This window comes from Balaenoptera acutorostrata, chromosome 14 (genome assembly GCF_949987535.1).
Source record: "Balaenoptera acutorostrata chromosome 14, mBalAcu1.1, whole genome shotgun sequence".
Taxonomy (NCBI): Eukaryota; Metazoa; Chordata; class Mammalia; order Artiodactyla; family Balaenopteridae; genus Balaenoptera; species Balaenoptera acutorostrata.
Window position 1 is genome coordinate 15,726,866 of NC_080077.1, and position 24,318 is coordinate 15,751,183.

The 24,318-nt window shown below is 42.0% G+C and overlaps 1 protein-coding gene across 5 annotated transcripts in view; it reads right to left on the reverse strand.

Annotated features, from left to right (window-relative positions):
* PLEKHG1 (pleckstrin homology and RhoGEF domain containing G1) overlaps nucleotides 1–24,318 on the reverse strand; it is a 223,337-nt gene that overhangs the window by 88,139 nt on the left and 110,880 nt on the right. For 3 of the 5 annotated variants that reach the window (XM_057527985.1, XM_057527986.1, XM_057527987.1), the window contains one exon: nucleotides 4,606–5,114. In XM_057527985.1, coding sequence (XP_057383968.1) covers nucleotides 4,606–5,013 — 408 coding nt within the window. In that variant the 5' untranslated portion in view covers nucleotides 5,014–5,114. Of the gene's footprint in view, nucleotides 1–4,605; nucleotides 5,115–14,124; nucleotides 14,156–14,343; nucleotides 14,368–24,318 lie in introns of those variants that run through there. The other 2 variants (XM_007196884.2, XM_007196883.2) reach the window with 2 other exon arrangements.

A 24,318-nucleotide genomic window follows, 5' to 3' on the forward strand; every position in this document is an offset into this window, starting at 1 on the left:
CTTTCAACAAGGATTGCTTAAGGCTTTGGCTCTTTAAATTTTACACAGTAAAGTTATAATAATCACTTCTTAACTTTTTAACACACTGTAAGGATAAAGTGCTTGGAAAAGGATTTTAGCTTTCTGGAATATGATAGAAAAAAAATAAACTCACATGTTACTTTTAATATTTTACCCACTTTTTCCTCACTAACTACACATGTCCTCAGCATCCCAAAAGATGATTTAATTTAGTATTTCTTATACTTCAAAGATGCCATTTTGTAGAAGGGATGTAACTTCTAATTACACAGTATTACATGATGCTATGAATTATTTAAAAACTTTCCTAAAAAGGTTAGAACAGGCCATGAACTATATCTGGGGCCAAGTTTATGAGACTGTCAAAGGCTCTTTTATAGATCATTTAGAAAGATTAAAGAAACCCCCTCTACGCATGAGAGTCTCTGCTCAGTCAATCTAACGTCCCATTAAACATGAAAGAAACCCTTATTTCCTACTTTCCAGCTATGAATTTCTCCCTCTCCACAAATTGTATCATTGGCGATTTTACTTTTAACTTTTAAAACTTGCTTTCATACTTATTATCTCATTTTATCTGTGAATGCTATTAGGAGCCATATATAGAAATGGAAATAACAGCTCTATTGTTTCTTTCAGTATGGGTGATAGTCAAGACCTCACCTCTCTCTCTGTCTCAAATGTCAAGTGTACAAAAGCAAATCACTAGGATGTCAGGCAAAGGAGCAGAGGATGCAGTAGCCATGGGGAGGGGATGGGGGGACAGAGAAAGGGGTCTGAGGAAGATGCAAGGGATGAAGACCAATAACAATAAGAACAATAACATTTCTCAGTTACATTTTCAGAAAGCATTAGGAATTCATTTTTGAATTCCTAAATAGCATGGGGAAGAAAAAAATACCAATATATTTGGGATTATTTTAATACAATATCTCTATGTAGGGAAAGAAAGACATACATCCTCCTTTGCCTTGTAACCAACATCTGGGAATCCTATTGCCCAGATAATGTCAGCAGGATCTCTTCTCAGAAATAAGCTACTCTGATGCTATTTGGTACCATGCTGAGCTATCAAAGCACACTGTATTAACATCTTCTAAATCAGCGTATATACCAATGACCTTTCACAAAAATGTTTCTTTTTATAAATTCTAAGAACTAAACCTAAACCTGAGTGGTGAGGATTATGTATGGATAGGATATACTACAGATAAAATGTACCGCTTACAGGAAAACTAATTAAACCGAGACTGATTATTGAAGGATATTAGTTAGTGGGAAGTCAATAAAGTAGAGAGTGCAGACAGTCCGAAATTGTGCTACTGCATAAGTGAAAAATGACTTCCCAGTTATCTCTATAAATGATTAGATGTTTTTTTCCAGAAATAATTCTTGCTTAGAAAGTCAACAAACAAACTCTGTCTCTTTGTGTGGTGAGAGCTTATTATGGTAGGTTGTTACTAAGTAGCCCTTTTCCCAACCGAAAATTCTGCATTTGAAAAATTGAGGATGTTAGAGAACTCAGCTACAGAACTATAAAAACAGGTTAGAAATGGATCAAGAAAAATGGATTTTTAAAGGAGTTGACGCTTTGTATTTTAAAAGAATACCCCTCATAACAGTCTTTATTGGGTAAAGTTGCTGCAAGCTGGAAAGTAATTGGTTACTCTCCATAAAGGAAAGAACTAGATAAAACAAAATTTCACAATTTTGTGAAAATTGTGATCTTGAGAAACAGAGGTGGTCACATACAAAAGTGTGTCAAGAAGAGGCTCAGTGGGGCTTCCCTGGTGGCGCAGTGGTTGAGAGTCTGCCTGCCAACGCAGGGGACGCGGGTTCGAGCCCTGGTCCGGGAAGATCCCACGTGCCGCGGAGCGACTGGGCCCGTGAGCCACAACTACTGAGCCTGCGCGTCTGGAGCCTGTGCTCCGCGACAAGAGAGGCCGTGACAGTGAGAGGCCCGCGCACCGCGATGAAGAGTGGCCCCCGCTTGCCGCAACTAGAGAAAGCCCTCGCACAGAAACGAAGACCCAACGCAGTCAAAAATAAATGGATAAATAAATAAATAATAAAAATAAGGAATTCCTTAAAAAAAAAAAAAAAGAAGAGGCTCAGTGACCAATCCTGATCTGAAGAGATTCTGCACTTTTCTAGGTGGGGAGGGGATGTGACTCGAAGCATCCCGGTGACTTTGGAACAAAGCAGCACCTACTTCTTCCTACTCGGTGCCTCCTTCTATATTTGGGACATTTCTCCCAACCACCCTCCCTCCAACAACCTTCTTCATCTCTCCTCTCCCTCTTACGTGTCACCTCAGATTTTCCGTGGGTTCCTCAGAAATAATCCAATTGCCTTCAAAACAATAATGTTGGAATCACCCGTTTTAAATTACTTTTTCCTAATTAAATTTCTGCTGTAGTGAATTACTAATCTGTTTATTTTTGTGAAAGACTTCAGGAAAGACATAGCACAGCTATAACTGGGCCAGTCGAGAGTGGTTTGTTCACTCTCAACCAGCAAATGCAGAAGAGGCCCGTGATGATGATAGTTTCCACTTATTAATTGCTTACCACATGCCAGGTGCTGTTGTGTGAGATTTTTATGTATTATCAGATTGAATTCTCATAATAACACCCCTATAAGGCAGGTATTATTAGTCTCATTTTACAGTTGATGAAATGCAGGCACAAATTCATAGTCTAATACAGGGCTTGGCGAACCATGGCCCTTGGGTCCGGCCCAGCCCTAAAGTTTTCCTGGAACTTCCACACCCCTTCATTGACATAGTGTCTGGGGCTGCTGCTGGGTTACAGTGGCAGGACTGAGCAGTTAGGACTGACAGCTTAGGGCCCAGAAAGCCTAAAATATTTACTATCTGGCCCTTTACAGAAAAAGTCCACTAACCCCTAGTGTAAAACATGGCTAATGCACTGATAAAAGAAAAAAGGCAAGAACATTTGGAGAGCTTGGAATAAAACTTCTGCTGAAACTTTCTTAGAAGAAAAATTCTGTCTTGATCTGTTTTCTTTCATACACATCTTACCTTATTTCTTCTCACCTAAGGTTTGTCAATCAGCCTCAGAAAAAACAAGAGTGTTCACAGAATCCCAGGTTAGTCACTAAAGGTTTCTCTGTCAGTACGGTGAGGTTTGATGAAGTGGTAAAGTTTCCAAGAAGGAAAGAAAAAAGGACAGACCAAAGAAAGCTTTGACAACCATAAATTTCCTGAGAGGTTCCAAAATTTTTGGCTGTTTCACAGGTATTTCTTCTCAAGTACAAATGACATCATTGTTGAGATTAAAGAAACAATTGGCCTGGTTTATTCTACATTTGGTATCACATACTGTTTTGGTTGAGCATCAGTTGATTTTTCTATTTTTACTGGGAAGTTATGTCATAACTATTTTTAGTAGACAGGGTCTGGTTCGATCATTTGTGGAACTCAACACACAATCGTGCCTTAGAATTTGTTTTTCCCCTAAAGCTATAAGAATGTATGTATTTGGTGGAGAATGTCCTCATCAGTAAATATTCCACCACTTTATTCTGAAACACATTTTAGATTAAAAGTCTAAAAACAGGAAGTAGGCACTAACGCATGAAAGAATCTGGGATAGTACTAGGCAGCAAAGGGAGTGTAGCTTTACAATAATATCAATTTGTCTTTGAACTATTAATACTAATATTTTAAATCATTAATTGAGAATGAATTAATACCTGAGTGGCTCTGGTAATTCTTACTTCATCCTTGAAAACCTAACTCTAAATCAAAGTCAAATTAATAATTGAATAAATCAACTATACTCCCACATAAAATAAAAATTTAAAAAAAAAGAAAGGATACAGGGAAAACAACAACAACAAATTAATAATTGAATTTCCAGAGTCTGCGATCTGGCACCTGAGCTGAGTTCAATTTGCAGGGAGTAAAAGAATTTATGCAAACTTGCTTACCATAAAAGAAAAGTAAACACCTAAGACCAAGCCCAGGGTTTTTCTCTATCTTTCACCACCTTCCCTCAAATACCAACCAATACAGAAAACAGCATCAAACGGTAATTCCCAGGCTTGTTTGCACAGAAGAATCACCTGGGGATCTTCCATAATTTCCTCCTACGCGCAGACCACACCCCAGGCCCAGGAAATCCGTCTCTGGAGGTGAGACACAGGCATCTATAGTTTTGGAAGCTCCAGACACCAGGAGACAATTGTGATTAAGGCGAAGATAGCCTGATGGGCTCAGTCAGTACACACCTGACACCTGCAAGTCAGGAAGCCTCCATCCTCTGTCTGCTCCACTCTCTGCCAGAGACTCTCAGACCTTTGGGGCAGGATTCACTAACACAACACACCGGTGTACGCGCTGGTATCATCATTCTTACTCCTAGCATGCAATCAATTCGTGAATGCAAATATTAAGAGGGTCTTAACACAGAGAGGATGGCCCTAGGGTTTCTCTTAAGTTATGATCTGTTTAAACATTCACACCACTCTTGCCTCTTAGAAGACACCTGGCTTTGCTCCTTATTTTGCGAACAGGTTGATCCCGCAGGACAAACTTGAAAAGCCAACAATGTGCCTTACCTCTACGATGCTTTTTAAATCTTGCACGTAAGTCCTTTCGGTCTCCAGAATCTCCTGCACAACTCTGTCCACATAGAGCAGCTTGGGGCTGGTGGCTGATTCTGCCCCCGTTTTGGTCGCCCCGTTGGCTTCCACCCTGTGCTGGGCCCAGGGCTGCCTCTCGCTGCCCTGGTCCGTGCTCTGTTGCCCGGCTGCCCCGTCCCTCGGCAGCTCGCTGCTGGAAAACGGCCTGGCTGGCATCAGCTCCAGCTTTATGGCCCCTGCTTCCTTATCCTGGGGAAACAAGCCCAAGTGGCTGTTTGAAACTAAGGTCATTCTGCTGCCAAAGGAACCATGGCTGTCCCGGGAGGAGGCCGAGGACGACGTGGAGCCAAAGCTGACCGGGCGGTCGCTGTCGGAAAGCTCCATGGCTTTCAGGTCCTGGGAGCAGCGAGGGGGCCTGGCTGTGGTTTTGGGATCTGGAGCTTGTGTCACAGCGGATGGCACTTCAAGGCGCAACTGGTGCACATCTATACACATGAAAAGAAACAAATAAGAAAAAGGACAAGATAAGCAAGGTAGGCAAGTATTTTAAAATTATATCAAACAGAAAGTTTAAAGGCGGTTAAAACCTAGCTCCATCTACGTGGTCAAAAGCAAAAAGGTAGCAAGTTAGGTATAGACAGATATGTAAAGATACCCATGGGACGCTGAGTTGCAAAGCTGGAGTTTCTAAAGCATCATCTGGAAATGCATCAGAATCAGAGTCTCCGGCACTACCTTGGACCTACTGAACGTCAGTCTGCGTTTTACCAAGACGCCAACACCATGTGCACACACTTTAAAGTTTGAGAAGCACTGCATCCACGGCCTCAAAGTGTGAGCACCTGGGATGACTAATAGAGCAGATTAGTCCAGATTTACTAAATCAAGGCTCAGGGCTCAGGGCACAAGGAATCTAGAGCTTTAACAAGCACCACAGGTGATGCTTATGTATTTAAAACACATCCTACGTGATTCTTACGGTATTTTGAGAAGCATTGTTTTAGATTTTAAGTATTCCACTATAATTCCACAAAATTTTAAGCTACCAACCTGGAAGCACCACTACTTAACGACACTGACAATTTTACACTTTACTTGTACACAGCATTAAGGAAAGTGTCACATGGACAATATTTTTCTAATTCTGGGTAAGAAAACCCAAAATATTGAGACCCACATCCCCGTTAAAACTTAACCATCCCATCAGAACATTTCTCTAAATCTCTTCTTGAAAGCTGGCATTCCATTTGCGGTATACATGGAGTTAGCTGTTACAGAGTATATTTGATGAACTACACGTTCTGCACGTAGAGTTCAATAACATGACAGTGTGACCATGCAATTAAATAACAGCACTTAAATCTTGGGTCCAAAAAAGACCTTTCATGGACTTTAAACTTGCAGAAGCTATTTTGGTGAAACACACAAAGTTCCAATCTTCTTCATTTGAAAGGCAGGATCCACACTTTATCCCCCTAGCAATGCTATCCCAGGTTTATAGAAACAAAATGCCTCGCAATAAAGAGAGTGATTAGTGAAGAAATTTGTTTCATTTCAAAATCCACCAAAATCCATGTCTATAGGTCTTGTTAGAAAAATAAGAGAGTGAAACTTAGGTATGGAAGGTTATAATAAGACAAATACAATAACAAGAATATAGACTAATGATTGTCTTTTCAGAAGGAACATGAATTTGGTTTGACTCGATAATAAAGATCATCAAACAGCTGGTACCAATAGTTCTAAAATAAAAAAGAACCCATCAAGTCTATATCCTTCAACATCCAGACTTTTTCTAGATAGTTTATATTCATGGTAAATATTTGTGCAAGATTATACTGCAATTATTAAAGTTATGAATATCGAATAAAGGAACTAATGGGTCAACAAGAAGGAATGGTAAGAAACGTGCAGAAAATCAGTAAATTACCAGCATAACCACTACCACATGGTATATTTGCCCCCAATTTTTAAAGCTTTTGCAATATTCTTTCTGCTTGCTCTGTAACAGCTTTATGGCCTATAAAACATGGATTGGTTATAGTAGTTAAAATGCACTTGTGCTGAAAATCCAGATCCAACTTGAGTGTTGGAAGAATCCAAGAAGCAGCCAGGCATTTAGGTATGTTTGCAGCAAAGGATGCTTACCCATGTTTGGGATTGGTGTTAAGAAAGTCCTGGGCAGTTCAAATTAGGAGCAGACACACAATGGCATCCATCACAACCATAACCATGAGGTTGATGTCACTTTCAGGAATGGGCACTAACTTGGGAAGTATATAAGGGTTCTTTAAGGTCCCAATGGGCCAATGAGGCTATGAATTAGGACCAAACATAAGTTGGATGTACTACTCTATATGAAAGAGCATCTGGAAAGGTCTAGATCATCGATTTGGATACACTGGTCTCCAGGACAACTTCTGATTTTCCGACCAGATGAGAATCAACCTTCTCTCCAGTAGAGAAAACCATATTTGACAGTAACATCACTCTTGGCAAATATTCATTATCAGGATGGTGAAAAATGAACACAACAGAGAGACTCATTTCTTTACTTACTTTCACTCCAAGTTAGCCAGCCAATATTGGGACCGAGGGATTAAAGGGGAACAAAAAATTGCCAGATGTTTTAGAGGAGTCCATGTTGGACTGCTAGGGCTGATAGTGCCTTTTATACTTTCAAAGGCTGGAGAGAGTGGGATATGATACTCGGGTCAACAGGGATCCCTTCATGGTTGAATCTTATATACCAGCATCAGTTGGACCCGGTTCCAAGGAAGGCTTCATATGTTCCAATACCAGGCCTTGTGCTCTAGGCCACTAGACCAGCCCATTCAGAGTGCCAACTGAATAGAATAAAATAGAATATTTGAGATATTTGGTATCTCTAGTATTTAGCCAAGCTTTCTGCCCCAAATTAAATACTTTCGAAAACTGCCAATGACAGAAGTGAAACATTTAAAGCTAGGTCATATAATGGCATATAATAGGGGACTGCATCTGTTAATGGATAACATTTTTTATGTTGATTATATAGATAATTATAGTTTTCTCACATAAGGAAATGTACCTCATAAAAACTGTCTAGTCTTGTTCTCACCTCCTTCAAAATAATTTAAGATTTCCACTCTGTCTGGCCTATTCTTCCTAATACAATTCATCAATTATTAATATTTAAGAGCTGCACTGTTCAACACAGTAGCCAGTAGCCATATGTGACTATTGAGCACTTGAAATGCAACTCATCCAAAGAGATGTGCTCTAAGTGTAAAATATATGCCAGCTTTCAAAGATGTAGCATGAAACAAATAAGTGTAAAATGCTTCACTAATAATTTTTATATTAATTACGTGTTGAAGTCATACTTTGGAATAGTGGGTTAAATAAAAGATCTTAAAATTATTTTCACTGGTTTCATCTTTTTTAAAAAATTTTTAATTAATTAATTAATTAATTAATTTATGGCTGTGTTGGGTCTTAGCTTCTGTGCGAGGGCTTTCTCCAGCCGCGGCCAGCGGGGGCCACTCTTCATCACGGTGCGCGGGCCTCTCACTATCGCGGCCTCTCCCATTGCAGAGCACAGGCTCCAGACGCGCAGGCTCAGTAATTGTGGCCCACGGGCCCAGCCACTCCGCGGCATGTGGGATCCTCCCAGACCAGGGCTCGAAGCCGCGTTCCCTGCATTGGCAGGCAGACTCTCAACCACTGCGCCACCAGGGAAGCCCCATCTTACTTTTTAAAATGTGGCTACTAGAAAATTACAAAATATATACGTGTCTTGCATTGTATTTCAGTTGGACAATGATGATCTAGAAATCTTCTAGATAATTATATTATTCTGTAAGATTTAAACTTACTTCCTTATCAATCTTTATTCCAATAATAGTGAATGAAGAGGTGAATACAATTTGAAGTTTATCTTTTTTTACTCCATTCATTAATATACAATATTGTTATGAGTTAGCGAAAATAGAATTGGGAGACAAGGGCTGTGTACTGGATATTGGGGTAGCTGGTTTCCCATGATAAACTGAAACACGAGAAAGAAAATTGTAGAGCAAGAAAGCTTTATCTGGGACTCCCCTGGTGGTGCAGTGGTTGAGAATCCGCCTGCCAATGCAGGGGACACAGGTTCGAGCCCTGGTCCGGGAAGATCCCACATGCCGCAGAGCAACAAAGCCCATGCGCCACAACTACTGAGCCTGCTCTCTAGAGCCTGCGAGCCACAACTACTGAGCCCTCGTGCCACAGCTGTGCTAGCGCCTCCATGCCTAGCGCCTGTGCTCCACAACAAGAGAAGCCACTGCAATGAGAAGCCCGTGCACCACAATGAAGAGTAGCCCCTGCTGGCCACAAATGGAGAAGGCCCATGCACAGCAATGAAGACCCAACGCAACCAAAAATAAATAAATAAATTAATGAATTAAAAAAAAAAAAAAGAAAGCTTTATCCTCGCCTTGAGTGAAAGATGTTGGTGATTGTGTTAACATTTGGGTAACTTGCTGCTTTGCTTTGCTCTCCTTCTCAAAACCTCTCTCTTTTTCTTACCAGACCTCAAACACAGGACTAATAATATAGCAACTTCTGAGAACTTGCCAATCATTGCTAATGGCCCATGTTAGTGGATCTTTTGACCATGAATACCCTAAAGTAAGCTGATTTTCCCGCCTTGAGGGTCTTGGTCCTTCTGACCCTTGTTAAACCTGGAGGTGGTGGTGGTGGAAGCACGTGTAGAGGGGCCTTGATTCTTACAACTAGGAGTACTGTAGCTTAAAAGCCATCAAAATAAAAACATGCCTTCTTGTCCCATTCTCAGTGAAAAGAACAATATGGCTGTATGGCTCCCATGTAGATAACTTTCACACATCTTACTTCATGACAAGCCTCTCTAAGTTTTTTCTAGGCAAAAGAGCTTGAATTCCTTGGCTTTTCTTTGTTTGCTCTTCAAACGTCCACTATTTTAATTGCCCTCCTTTGGAATGTCACTGTCAGAATCAAAAGTAGCACTTCTTGGCTCTAACTTGCCTCTGAGGCTGATTTAGGGGTGAAGCAGAACTTTCATTGGCAGGAAAAGTCCATGCTTCTCTGACCATGTTTACAAGTCAAAGGGGAGACTGACGGGCCACAGCCGACTGCACCCTGTCACAACCCCCAAGGAGAGCTTTACAACGCAAGGCAAAACTATATGCACAGGACTTCCCTGGTGGCGCAGTGGTTGAGAATCCGCCTGCCAATGCAGGGGACACGGGTTCGAGCCCTGGTCTGGGAAGATCCCACATGCTGCAGAGCAACTAAGTCCATGCGTCACAACTACTGGGCCTGCGCTCTACAGCCCAAGAGCCACAACTACTGAGCCCATGTGCCACAACTGAAGTCCGCGTGCCTAGAGCCCATGCTCCACAGCATGAGAAGCCCGTGCACCGCAACGAAGAGTAGCCCCCACTCGTTGCAACTAGAGAAAGCCCGTGCGCAGCAACGAAGACCCAATGCAGCCAAAAATAAATGAATGAATGAATGAATGAATTAAAAAAAACTATATGCACAGCTGGGAGGAGAAGTGATCAGGATTTCCACATTCTGCTCATTGCTATTCTAGACTTCAAATACCTAATTGGAGTTCCTTGGCAGGACAGTCATGGGCATCAAGAGAATGTAGAGTGCTCAGGACCAGTGAATAACTAAAATCATGTAGTTCCTTATTACACTCTCTGTGAAGAGGAGGAAACAGAGGGACTAAAGTATAAGCAAGAAGTTATTCTATCAGCCAGCAAAGGTCATTTAATATAGAGCCAGTCTTTGGTAGAGCCTCAAAGTTGTAAACTCACTTGATGATTCAAAAAACAAACAAACAAACTTTTGAGTCAAAGTTATAAAAGATATTCATTTATATATTTCAAAGACAACACCAAGTGTTTGAGGAATCCTCCTCTACACATCTCTGAGTTAATAGTGAAGGGCTCAGTAGATAAAAGCTACCAGATATCAACCTCTTGGTTTTCTAAAATACCAACATGATTCTTGTATTAATGGTAAGTCCAAGGCTACAATTACACGTTTTTGCTCAGAGTGTTCAATCCAAGGAACATGATTTTCATTTTTATTTGTAGCTGTTTGGTAATCAAGAAGTAAAAAAAAAAAAATCTTCTTACCATGTTAATTTCTTAGTTTTGACCAGTGTACTCTGGTAATGCAAGATGTTAACACTGGGGGAAGCTGGATGAAGGGCGTACGGAAACACTTAACTATCCTGGCAAATTTTCTGTAAATTAAAAAATTTTCCAAAATAAATAATTTTAAAAAGCCTTGTTACCATTGAAGAGTCAGTAAAGCAAAAATTTGGACAAGAAGATCAAGGATAGGAAAAGCTGCTTTGCAAAAATGCTTTTCTTCAAACAAGAGGTGAGGGGTTGAAAGAGAATCAAAGATTTCTTTGGGCTGTAAAGTCTGATACTAAATATTCAGATAATTTACTAACTGGTTCCTATCCAGTCAGTGAAAACTAAGAGGTACAATGGCTCCTGCAGTTGAGTAGGGATTGAGTTAGATATCCCTAATTAATGCAGCTAATATATTAGCTAAATTGTCTTAGCTAAGGTGGTGACTCCAGAATTTCTACTGAGGTCACAGGCATGTCAGTTTGGTTAAAAGAAGACCTAAGGGAATTCCCTTAAGGGAATCTGGAGTAGTAGCAGACTTTTACTGTCTGCTTTTTGGAGATGATTTGGTGTGGGAGGTGAAGGAGATTACGGGGTGGGGTTAAAGCTACTCTGTGGGTTGCTATCACTTTCAGGGGGATGGGCAGTTGTCCACAAAAACCCACTCCCCCTTCTTCTTTAGTGAATAGAGTTTCAGCTGAGCACACTTCCCAGCCTCCTGCCATTAGATGTGGCCATGTGGTCAAGTTCTCACCAGTGGAAAAGATGTATGTCCCTCTGGGGGTCCACTTTTCAAGCATCAGACATTGGTCCTCCACATTCTTCCCCCTTCCCACGGGGACCCAGATGTGGCAGGGATCTTTGCCTGAACCATGAACATGACACCAATGCCCTAGAGTATGGCAGAGCACGAAGACAGAAGGGCCTTGCAATAACTGGGTTTGGATGTGCCCTGAGCCACCCCATTAACAAGTCTGGTTATCCTGAAGCTGATGTGCTGTGGAGAAACCATGTGGTGAGACCCCACTGATATGCAGAGAGAAGCTGAAGGGACGCTGGCTGATCTGGCCCCTGCTGTCTGAGTGTTTCCAGCTCAGGCACCAGACGTGTGAGAGAGCAGCCTCTGAGATGACCCCAGCCCTGTCATGTCTGACTGCGACACTGGGAGACTCTGAGCCAGACCCACCTCGCAGAGCCTCTCCTGAACTCCTGACTCACAGAAACCTTGAGAGATTAGAAATGATTGTTGTTGTTCCAAACCACTAGGTTCTGAAGTGATTTGTAATGCAGCAAGAGATAACCAGAACAGATAACCAGCCTCTGTTATAACAGATCCGCCTTACTATGATATGCCAGTGCTTTAACTCTCTGTCAAAATTATCCTTAAAAAACAAAACACACACCCCTTCCCCCTCACACGAAGCCTTGCAGTTCATTCACATGTGTCATTACCTTTAGAACATTTTATAGATGGGAAAAAAGATAGAGAGGTTAGGTAACATGCTCAAAGTAGAACAGTGAATCAGAGACTATGGTTTCTGATTTCTAGTCCATTATTTCTTATACTTGGCTATAGATTCATAGAAGAGGGCAGAAAAAGAGCTTAGAGATCAGGAAATGAAGCACTAAACATAAGCTACTTGTATAAAGTGCATGATACCAATGTGCCAATAGCGTGTGTGTGGGAAGGAATGAGTATGTGCCCACCTGTGTGTGCAGAAAGAGCTCAGAGGACCAGCCAGAAATCAAGTTATGACATAACAGTTTCTCCTTCAGAGGAGCTGCATTTCTGCCCTGGCTCTGTACCACGGAGGTCTGTATTGCAATCTTTGAGTCTCTGGTTTCCTCGCGCATAAGTGGGGCAGCTCGACTAGATGACTTTCCCGGGCCATCCGACGGTGGGGACGCAGCTCCTACTCTGAAATCAATGCCAAGTCACTGGCTGCCACATCTGCGTGGCCCATTCCCAGCTGGAATCACAGGACAAGCAGTAACCACAAAATAGCAATTTTCTTCTCTATTCTACTAATGCCAGGTCTTAGATGATGAAATATATATCACTGACTTTGCCAAAGGCTAAAAAAACCTCTATTTTTAATTCAGATTAAATCACAATCTATGCTCCAGCTTCCTTCCTGTTCGTGTGGAAACATAAGTCTCAAGGCAGTAACGAAACAATGATAGCTACATACACAGGCTCCATCTGCACCGAGCACGCTCAGTTCCAAAACCATCTCTGTGCTCTTGAGAGGGAGGGTTAGGCTAAATAACATTTCTTAAAGAAAAAGGAGGAGGAAGAAGAGGAGAAATACAAATAACTAACAATAGTGCTCTGAGAAAGTAAACCATCCATAAAGTACACTAAACATTTTCTCAGAGAAAAAAAGAGGAGGAAGAGAATTCAGTGTCTAACAATAGAGATCTGAGTGAATACATCCATCTAGAAAGTACAATATAAAGCTATTAAATGTCACGCCCTTTCAAACCCTTAAGTGTATAGAAAAGGGTCATAATATACAGCTGAGTAATATGGGTGGTTTATAAACATAGGTACAATGTGATCCCAATTTTGAATTTGAAATACTACTTATTTACTATCCACATGAGAAAAAGATTGAAAGGATATAGAATAAAATACTGACACTGGTTTTACCAAATAGGAGAATGGATGATTTTTCTTTTGATATTTATTTGTAAATATCACTTTTCCTCAATAAGTGTATCACTTTTATAATCTGAAAAAGTTATTTAAAGAAATTAAAAATCACAACCTCAGTCGGTATCAAATATTTAAATATTTTAAATTAAAATAATTGATTTTATGTTCAATATGATTAATGAAAAGGAATGCCAAACATATACATCTTCTCTCAAATATATTAGTAACACTAAATTAAAATAATTAAAAAACAACCAAAAAATCAGATTCTAATGTGCAACAGCATTGACTACAATTCATGCCCTTTTCTCTCCAATTATTCCTGCTAACAAAAGGATTTCTTACCAATAAACACTCAACATGGAAACTGCATTTACTTAGTCGACTTTGGTTACCGCTAGACTCCGGCTAAGTTTCATCACTACAGTTGCTAAGCATAAAATTTGCAAACATTGATTTTGTTCCCCCCGCTTAACCTGCATGAACCTCATAAAGAAAGCACGTGAAAGTACTCAGCAGTCGCTGCACGAACAGTTAGGGTTTTAGTTTTCTCCCCAGAGTCACCAACATCAGCTCTCTAGATTATTTCAACCTAACTTTAAGGGAAGATCAAATCCAAACCAAAACAAGGCAAACACCCTTGAAGGCAAACTGCAGTTCAGATGGAGGAAAAAAAATCACCTTCTAGACTAATTCCATTGTTGGAGAACTCTTTTCAGTACCTCGCGTTCATAACAGAACAGTTGTAATATATGCAAGCAAGCTGCTGGCCCTGCACAGTGTTGTGGAGAAAACCCCGGCGACAGTTTCTCACCAAGGCTGATGGGCTCGGCTGCTCCAGGGGGAAGGACCGAGGGTGTGGGGCATGGGTTCCCCGGGCACATCCACATTTGCACCTACCTGGGCTCTACCCAGACTGAGCCGCATTGTCTGCCTTCAGCTGATGCAGTGACCTCACTGGGAGCTCAGTCAGGTAAAACCAGAAGCCTTTACTAGTCTGTGCAGCTCCTTCCGTAGAAATATTGCATGAGTCAGCTTTTATCTCTCAAAACCCAACACACAAAGGCTTTACAAAAACCTGATTGGCAACTTTCTCCTTGCCTTTTTCCCCCTGGTGTGCAGACCACAGACTTCAGCATCACTAAGAGCCTTAAATGAAACATGACATCATTCAGCTGAGAACCAGGACAATAGACACCACTGTGGGTAACTTGAAAATGCACACTTCGCTGAGCAACACCCTGCGACTGCCATTCTTTTGTGAACATCAAATACAACCCACACTCGCCTACAGCTGCTTGGGCTCTACCTTCCTGGCTCTGGCCACGGTTCTCATTAAACTCCACAAAAGCGACAAGGTCTCAGAGCTCTCATATTTTCAAGTTCACTTCCCGAACTTTGTCTGTTTCAAAGGAAAGGGACACATCTTTCGCATAAGTTTTAAAGTGAAGTTTGGGGGTGGGGGTGGAGAATAACACACAGTTGAAGGAAGTTTGAATCCTTAGTTTCCCTTAACGAGACAATTAATACAGTTTTGTGAAGTTACACAGGAATACATTTAAGCTTGAGTATTTTAAATACAGTATTGAAGAATCTATCTGAAGACAAATACCTAAAATGTAAACTTACAGGCATTTCTTAGGAAAACAGTTTAGTTCTGTGACTTTATATTCATAAATACTAAGTAGTGGGCTTCCCTGGTGGCGCAGTGGTTAAGAATCCGCCTGCCAATGCAGGGCACATGGGTTCGATCCCTGGTCCGGGAAGATCCCACATGCCGTGGAGCAACTAAGCCCGTGCGCCACAACTACTGAGCCTGTGCTCTAGAGCCCACGAGCCACAACTACTGAGCCCATGTGCTGCAACTACTGAAGCCCGCACGCCTAGAGCCCGTGCTCCACAACAAGAGAAGCCACCGCAATGAGAAGCCCGCGCACCACAACGAAGAGTAGTCCCCGCTCGCCACAACTAGAGAAAAGCCGGCGCACAGCAATGAAGACCCAATGCAGCCAAAAATAAATAATAAATTAATTAATTAATTAAAAAAAATACTAAGTAGTAAAGACAGAATGATCTTACTCCCACACTTCGGTAGGAGAGACCTTCGAATTATACTGGGTTTCCATTTCCCTAAGGCTACCCGTCCTTCTTAAAATGCTATATCTATTTTTATATCAAGATTCAAAAGGTTCTTATTTGAGAAAGATATTGAGTTCTTCAGATGAAGGTCTTCAGGAGTACAAAAATATTCTTGAAAACAGATACCACTGCACCATGGAGCTAAAACTCAAAGTATGGATTATGCCCATGTATAGACACCTAAAAGTAAACTATTTCAGAGGATCAAAATCCTTTAAATAGAAGTTCCGTTTAAAGCATTCACTGGTGGTTATGGAAAATAACATTAGCCGATCATATTTAATACAGCTATTTGTATCATGCCTATTAAGTGATTTTAAACTAACAACATAATAGGATAATTTGTTTTAATGCCTATTTCCTTTCAAATAAGGCTGAACATATGCGGGGCTACATCAGTGGGCCATTTTGGTGGAAATTTATCAATCAGTTCAGAAGGCAACTTCTTTCTCCCCCACAAAACTCACCAGTCTGATGGAAATCACTAAGTCACAGATGCTGAAAAGGTAGTTTGAGAGGAAGGGCCCTCCCTGGGCTGTGGGGACTCTCTTAGTCCTCTATTCTGTCCTCCACAGTGATCTCTCTTGCCCCCTGAAATGACGCCCCCCAGACCCATGTCCAAGTCCTCCATTTCTGCTGAACTAAGAGTCAGGTCAAATCTTATGAGCCCCATCTAATCTTCCACAACCACTCCAGCCCACTGCTCTTTCCATTTGTTAAACGACTGTTTATTACAACTAGAGTAAGTGTCACGTGGTCTTATATTTATTTTCTAATCGTCTCTCTCCTACCCTGGATTATTAGCTTGGGGAGCAGGGACCTTTTCGATGCTGTAGATTTGATATTCATGTGGAAGACACAAAGATCTAAATTCTGTGATGGGGTGGTATACACAGAGGCTCTTGGCTTCTTTTTTTTGGCCACTCCACGCAGCATATGGAGATCTTTGTTCTCCGACCAGGAATCAAACCCGCGCCCCTTGCAGTGGAAGCACAGAGTCTTAACCACTGGACTGCCAGGGAATTCCCTCTTGGCTTCTTATTGACTCATTTGTTTTCTGTGCGTATCCACAGATAAGTTAACTCCTTTATCTTCCAATAAAATTTTATTGTACTTGGTTCTTTTTTTTTTTTTTTGTGGCGAAGAAACATATTTTTAAGAAGCCATTTCTGAGAGATGCTGTGTACATTACAAGTGAACAAAAACAGCAAAGCTACTTTGAGTGTAGCTACTGGGCAGTCTGTAACTTCTACATTGGACAAGTGACTTAGCTTGAAGGGCAGCTTTGAAGTGACAGCACAGGCCATATATGTCCCACAAGTCAGTCATTTGTTCACCTTTGATTACTGCTTTAGCAAAATCATCAACTTGTATGAGTAAAGACCTTTCAGATCACTTGCAAGGAACCACCCTATACTGCATCCACAAACATGGAGGGTTCATAGAATTCTGAATCTAGGTGTTTTTTTTAATTTTAAGCTTTTACAGAGCCCGGAAGACACACACATACACACACACACACACACAAACACATTTTGTCTTTATATTTATCCCAGCACCAAGCATAGTTGGTCCTCTGTATCTGCAGGTTCCACATTCACGGATTCAACCAACTGCAGATGGAAAATATTCTGAAAGAAATATTTCCAGATAGTTCCAAGAAACAAAACTTGAATGTGCTGTGCACTGGCAACTTCATAACATTTACGTTGTATTTACAATTATTCACATAGAATTTATATTGTATTAGGTATATATTGTATTAGGTATTATACATACTCTAGAGATGATTTAAAGTATACAGGAGGATGTGTGTAGGTTATTTGCAAATACTACACTGTTTTATAGAAGAGACGAGCATCAGGTAGATTTTGTTGCTGAATGAGTTAACAGATGAGTAGTGCATAGGGCCTGGGAGGGATGATACAGACACAGAAGGGCAGAGAGGAAAGGAAAGGGAGGAGAAAGTTACATTTCTTGAGCAACATTCAAGGTTCTTTCCCACCAGAGAGCAGGGGAGCTCTTCAGTGTTTTCTTCAGGCCTCTCATTGCCCCACCTCAGCTCTGCGATGGTTTGCTCTCCAGGCCCTCCCATCTCATCCCACACATGGGTTACCCTGGGCGATTAGCAGGTCTTGCAGGTGCATGCAGCAAAATCCATCCCAAGACATGTAAAAGGAACAAATACTAGTGCCGCTTCTGGCTGCATATTTTATTTGCCAATATTAATGGGAGGTGAGAAGATTGTTTTTGCTCAGCAAAATCTCTTTTTAAATGATAGTGAGACTGGCCACAGATAAATGCACATTTATGCCTTGTTAGGTGGAAAAGACACTCTCACTGGAACGCAGCTCTTGTTAATTCCCTCACAACGCTGGTTACAGGAAGCACAGGAGCTACTCACGGTATCCTCGCCAGGAGTGGGGACCCAGGAGTAAAAGAGCAGCATCCACAGGACACAAACCAGCCATCGAGTCAACTGCAGGCCAGTCTTGTGGCCTAACTGGAGGAAGACCAGAGAGCCCTGCCATTGAAAAAAATCCCTTCCCGGAAATCTGCCATAGGGCCTGCAAGTCCACTATGAGAAACCAATTCTTTTTGGTTTAAGGTAAAAGTCGTCAGTTAAAATGCTAATATCCCCTGGGAAGGCTTATTGAGTCACTGCCACAGTGGTGTCGTCCGCCCGAGCCTCCTTCTGAGGGTCCACAGGGGTGCTTAGGAAGGAGGCGGGAATGGGGTTGTGTGGCAGGGCTGTGAGTCTGCGGAGAGAAGCACAGATAACACGCAGCTCTGGGGGCTTAGCACGGTCTGACCTAACGGACAGACTTGGCTGACTCTGCAGCCAGGCAACAGCTCCAAGCAGCTGGGCAACGAAGGATGAAAGAATGGCCCGGAGAAAGGAAGGAGGGAGGGCAAAGGCATGCATATATTTTTCAGATTCAAGGAAAGATTTTGCTTTATATCATCCAGGTAAGGCAGATTTAGACAATCATCTTACATTTTCAGATGCAAACGTGCTAGAAGTTATAAGGGGTATTTCAAGCCACAACTAATATTTTATATACGGTGCACAACAATTTAAAGCCTGGAGCGGAGGGGGCGGGGGAGGGAGCTGTTTATTTTGTGATTTAAGATATTGCCACTGTGACACATTTCCCAATACAAATGGTAAAACCAGCTGTTTTCTAATGCACAGGCCACTGACAAAACACTCATTTTTTTTTTTTTTAGTCTGTTAGAACTCTTTTCTTTGAAAGAAAAAAGCATGAGATTACATTTTCTAAGCACATGCCACAGAATAAAAGTAAACATTAAAGTCGGTTGCATACCAGGAGGTGTCACACATCCCATTGTCCCATTGATGTCCCTTAGGAGGACACGGTGACCTTCCTCCTGAAAGTGAGATATGATGTACTAACACCCTTCTGCAGTGCAGTCTTTGTTTATCAAAAATCTCTATACACTATTCCAGACTACTCTCAACCCAGAAAATGTCACCAGCTATAAACTGCCCTGCTATTGTTATATAAACCAAACCATATACTTTGCTAAACAAACAAAAGAGCTAATCTGTTTTTTTCTTTCTCAAGGACTATTTTCAAAGTGAAATAATTTTAATGATAAGCAACTTTGTCTTCACAAATTTAAGAAGTGTTTACTCTCAGCAAAAGACATAGGTTTAAGGCAGACACAAGCCCTCAAGTCTAGGAGATAGTTAGTGAAAGGAGTATTATTTTTTGTTAGTCCTGGAGTATTGAATCTAACACAGGAAACCAAACAATAAATAATCAATAGTTACCAGTATTCAAATTTTCCAACTGAAAATATAATTCCTCATCCCCCATTGCATGAAAATGTCAGTATTGAGGCATAATGGTAAGAACTTTAGAAAACAAACCCACAAATTCACAACACTTTTTCACGGCTCACCCTTACCTTGCCAATCAAGTCACGATTTAACCTCTCCATCATATACCACTCGGCCATGAAAACCACCGAGATGGCCTGGAAGGGCACACACACATCCTGGGGACTCTAAAATTGTGCTGTTTCAGGAGGTCCTCCGTGGGCTCACTCCTCTATCTCTGTGATAGTCATTGGCTCTGTTTTTCATGCTGTTTTGTTATTAGGATATTTTGGTCTTTACAGTCCAGAGACGATGAAATCAAGTCTTAGTTATTTCTGAACTGAACAATTTTTAGACATCAAGCAAGCAATATGTTACAAATAGTCTTTTGCTTTCAATACTAGATCAGTCCCATCTTTAAGGACACCATGGGAGGACTCGCTGTGCTAAGCACAATGAACTAATTATCCCTCTAAGAATGCACTCTGCTTCCAGACACATTCTTCTCCAGGAGATAACACACATCTAATCCATTCATAACTAAAGGCATTCAACACAATCTATACTTTGGAAAACACTCTTTAAAAAAATGTACTTGAACTTGTAGAAGGGGCTTGGAGACTCTTTTGAAATCCTGCAGCAGTATTTTCCAAAATAATCATTAAAACAGGAATCTATTATAGTTTCAGGGTGACGACCATGGAGGTTCATAACCCTTACGCCAGCTTGCAAAACCATTTCACATCCTGGCAGAGGAGAGAGACAGCCCCCTCGGCCAGCCTTTTCCCCACAGCTCCGAGAGGATGGAGTGATGGGGAGGGCTCAGCTCGACCTCTCCAGCTGCATCCCCATCCTGTAGACTCCGAGATGGTGGGTTCAGAGAGACAGTTATCAAAAAGTAGCGGTGATGAGGATGTAAGCTTGCAGAGGAAACATAGACAAGCCACCCAGAGTGGCTATGAGTCAGTCCCTGAACTTGTTCTGAATCTTCCCTCCAGCAACTGCCATCCTTTAGAATCACCGCCATCAGTCTTCTTCCCCCAATTTCAAGGCTACCTTCAGTGTCACAGTGGCTGACAGCTGAACCTCCAGGTGTGTGACCTGAGAGCAAATGGATTCATCCCGGGGGGAGGCGATCTAATTTCTAGAACTGAAGCGGGGTGGTTGGAGCTTCTATTCGTTTGGTCTCCTTAAACTATTCTCAAGGACAACCCCATTCAGGCAGAAATTTGTAAAAGGTCAAATACAGACCCCACTCCAGGAAAGCAGAACTTATTCCTCTCTAAAGGACTTAGTACTTTCTCGGTTTTTTGTTTTTTGTTTTTTTTAAACCAAAGAAGGCAATGAGGCTGCCGCCTTTGTTATGGTATTACAACGGTCTTAAATACCCGTCTGTTGCCATGTGTCCTGGTCTTTGCCTTTCAGAACTTTGGCACACACAGCAACGACCTGCTGACCTTCTCCCTCCATACCTTCTCTCTACGTTAACTAAGAACAGCGACCCCTAACCCAGCCTTGCTAACCGGCTGCCTAGTTAACAGGTTCCGTGCTGGGCTCAGTGAACGGACATGGCTTTGCTGTCCAGCGGGACTGCACAGGCATCAGATAAATAATGACAAGCGTGACGAGTGTGACGAAGCAACAGCTCAGATGTAACAAGAACTGCATCCGTAAACATTTGCTCTGTTTTCAACTGTCTCTCCCCCTGTTTTCAAACTGCCCTTCAAGTAATACGGAAAGCGGATAGTAACTTCACACTGACAGTAACATCAAGCTGATGGAGGCTGCCTGCACTTATATTTCCTTTTCAGTCTTAGAGATCGAGCGCTGTTGGACTCACCTTTCATCTTAGGTTTAATTACTTGGTATCCAAGCCGGGAGCCAAACTTGCTGAGAGTTTTTGTGCGTCTAAACACTTGCCTAATTCCCAGTTCCCACAGAGGTACATGAAGTAACTTGTTTATGTGAACAGAACAAAGGAAAGGAAATAGGGCTGTCTGTTAGGCTACAGGGTTAATCTTAATTAGGCCAAGAAACAAATGTCACCAAATTTATTTTGGTTTGTTCTGAATAAAAAAATTCCAAGTTCTTTATAAGTAGATGAAAGAAAAAAAGAGAGAAAGAAGGAGAAAAAGCCCAAACATTTATACGAGCTGCAGGAAAGGTGGGATGATGGGGGAGTTCCTTCACTACCACTATGATCTAGTTTCTGCCTTTTCTTTAAGGAACACGTATTATTTGTGCAATTAAAGTAGAAGAAATAAGATAAATAAAATTTTAAAATAAAATTAAAAATTTATGTGAAGGCGATTCCCCATGTGCGGACCCTTCCCCGCCCCGTCTTTCTCCACACGCCCTGCTCCCTGCTGGCTGGCTTCCAGTTGGGTTTGGCTAGTGGGAGACACCAGTATTATGAGGCCGGAGGAGAAGGAAATAGGGGCTTACCTGCCTGCCCCCTGGCTGATGAGGGGTCTGGGGTTTAGCAGTGGCTGCATTCGAGGCAGCCCGGCCTCCATAGTTCCAGCTCTCACTGGGCTCTCCTAACTCCACGGTGTCCCCTGGGCCATCCAGGGTCCCTGTGGTTGTCCCCAAGAATGGCGGTTAAGGCTTCCCGCCATTGCCGCAGTCTCTGGGTGCCGCACATTCCTTGCTAGCTCCCATGGCCTCACCACCTTCAGTGAAGTAGCCCCTTCATTAAACTCTCCATTTGAACCAGCAACAACAGTCTGTCCTCAGAGTGCACAGAGTGTGGCCAGGGAGACAGACACTGAGCGATCACACGAACAAGTGATTAACTCTACGTGAGACGTGGACTTTGCAGAGAAGGCACGGGGGGCTGTGAAAACATGTCCAGGGGGACCAGGGCAGGTTTGGGGTGGTCAGGGAAGGTTCCCCGTGGGAAGGATGTGTGAACTGACATCTGAAGGCTGAGAAGAAGCTAGCTGGGGGAAACCAGGCAGACAGAAGAGACCATCCAGATCATTTTACTTCCCGAAAGCGTAGACGGCTGGTGTACTTGGCATTACGCCCATGGTGATCATTCAACCTAGATTTTTCTCTGGACAATCTTGTTTGCCAACATAATATTGCATACCACAATTAATAACTATGTTTACTGTAACTCTGCCCCCTTATTAAAGAATCTTCTAGTTTCCTTCTCTACTCTGGGTGACCCATCTTCTAATCTGCACACATCAGCCTCTCTCTTCTGGGCTTTTCTTTCTCCCCCTCCAGACACTGGGCAGAGCTGCTTGGGCAGTAACCATGACTGTTCTTGTGCAACCACTTGGACAGGGCAGCTTATAAGGTGTGGTTACAGTAAATCACAACGTAAACTTCCCTGCCCGGCGTTTTCATCTAGGTATAATCAGACGAAAAGGAACATCAAAGGAGCCTGAAGAGGAGAAGCGGTCACAAAAGGACAGTCTGGAGGAGGGGCCGTTCCACTCAGCTGGTGGTACCACTACTAGGGGACTTAGGGACTGACTGCGCACATGTGAGCCTTGAGTACTTGCCAGGACCACTTAGTCACCTGTCTCAGGACACCCAAAGCCAGGGACAAATTCCTGGTGCCAACGTGGCTCCAAACATAAGACACCTGCTTAGGAGTCTGTGCAGATCAGGACATGACAAAGTGTAAACCCCAGTGAACAGAGCTGCTCTGAGAATACTGGGGCATTAGGTTTTTCACAAGGACGGTTGCTTATCATCCTAGTGATGTCATAGTAAAAACCACCCCCAAAGCTGAACTTATTTTGTTCAATCCAAATCATCATTCACCGCTTGTAACATGATGCATGGAGAGGACACAGACCTGGAGCTGGGATGTGTGAAATCACAGTTCTCCTAGACAGTTGGGTCACCTTCGGCAAGTCACTCACCTCTCTGGCTTCCAGATTCCTTCTAGATTAGTAAAGTGAAGACTCTGGAGCCTACGGCATTCAAGAATGCTTTTGCAAACTATTATATAGAGAATGAATAAACAACAAGGTCCTACTGTATAGCACAGGGAACTAAATTCAATATCCTGTAATAAATCATAATGGAAAAGAATATGAAAAAGAATATATATATATATATGTATAACTGAATCACTTCGCTGTACAGCAGAAATTAACACAACATTGTAAATCAACTATACTTCAATATAATAAATTAAAATAAAAAAGAACGCTTTCCAAATCTTTGAATCTAAGATTCCACGGTTTGGGGTGATGTGTCGACACAATGACCCACTTCTTAACTACACAGTCTCTCTTGAGGCTCTCATATAAGTCAAGGATCTTAAATGTGGTCCCCACTATTATAGTCAGAAAACCATGAATTGATACAAAAACAAGGAGCATATGGCCTTTGTATAGGGAAACTGCTTTAAATTATCTATAATTCCTCATGTGGCAGAAATTGTGATAAGACACCTTAACCTATCTGACAATGTCTGAAATTGGAATTCAGCTCTATTTTCAGGTGTACATGTCAGATTCTGTGTGGGGAGCCGAGGTTGGGGCTGGAGGTGAGAGATCTGTTGATAATGAAAGACTTGGTGGTCCTGGGAGAGACTGGGGAAGGAAGTCAGGCCTGATTAATAGAACTACTGGGGATGCCTGGTGCGACCTGAACACTCCCCCAGAAGTTGTGATCTGAGGCTGTGCAGGCACAGTGTGACCTGAAGACTTGTTATTTGTCAACACTGGGTTTAAATTTTTTGAATTGATAAACCAAATTTTAAAAATCAGGCTATTTCAAAAATAGCAGTGCAAAAAGAAAAAAAAGTAAAAATCAGGATATTTCACATATAAATCCAGATTTTTCTGCTTGGGGAGAAGGTGCCAAAAAAAGAACCAATAAGCATCCGTCACCACCAGCCTTATATTCCCACTCAGCAGCAA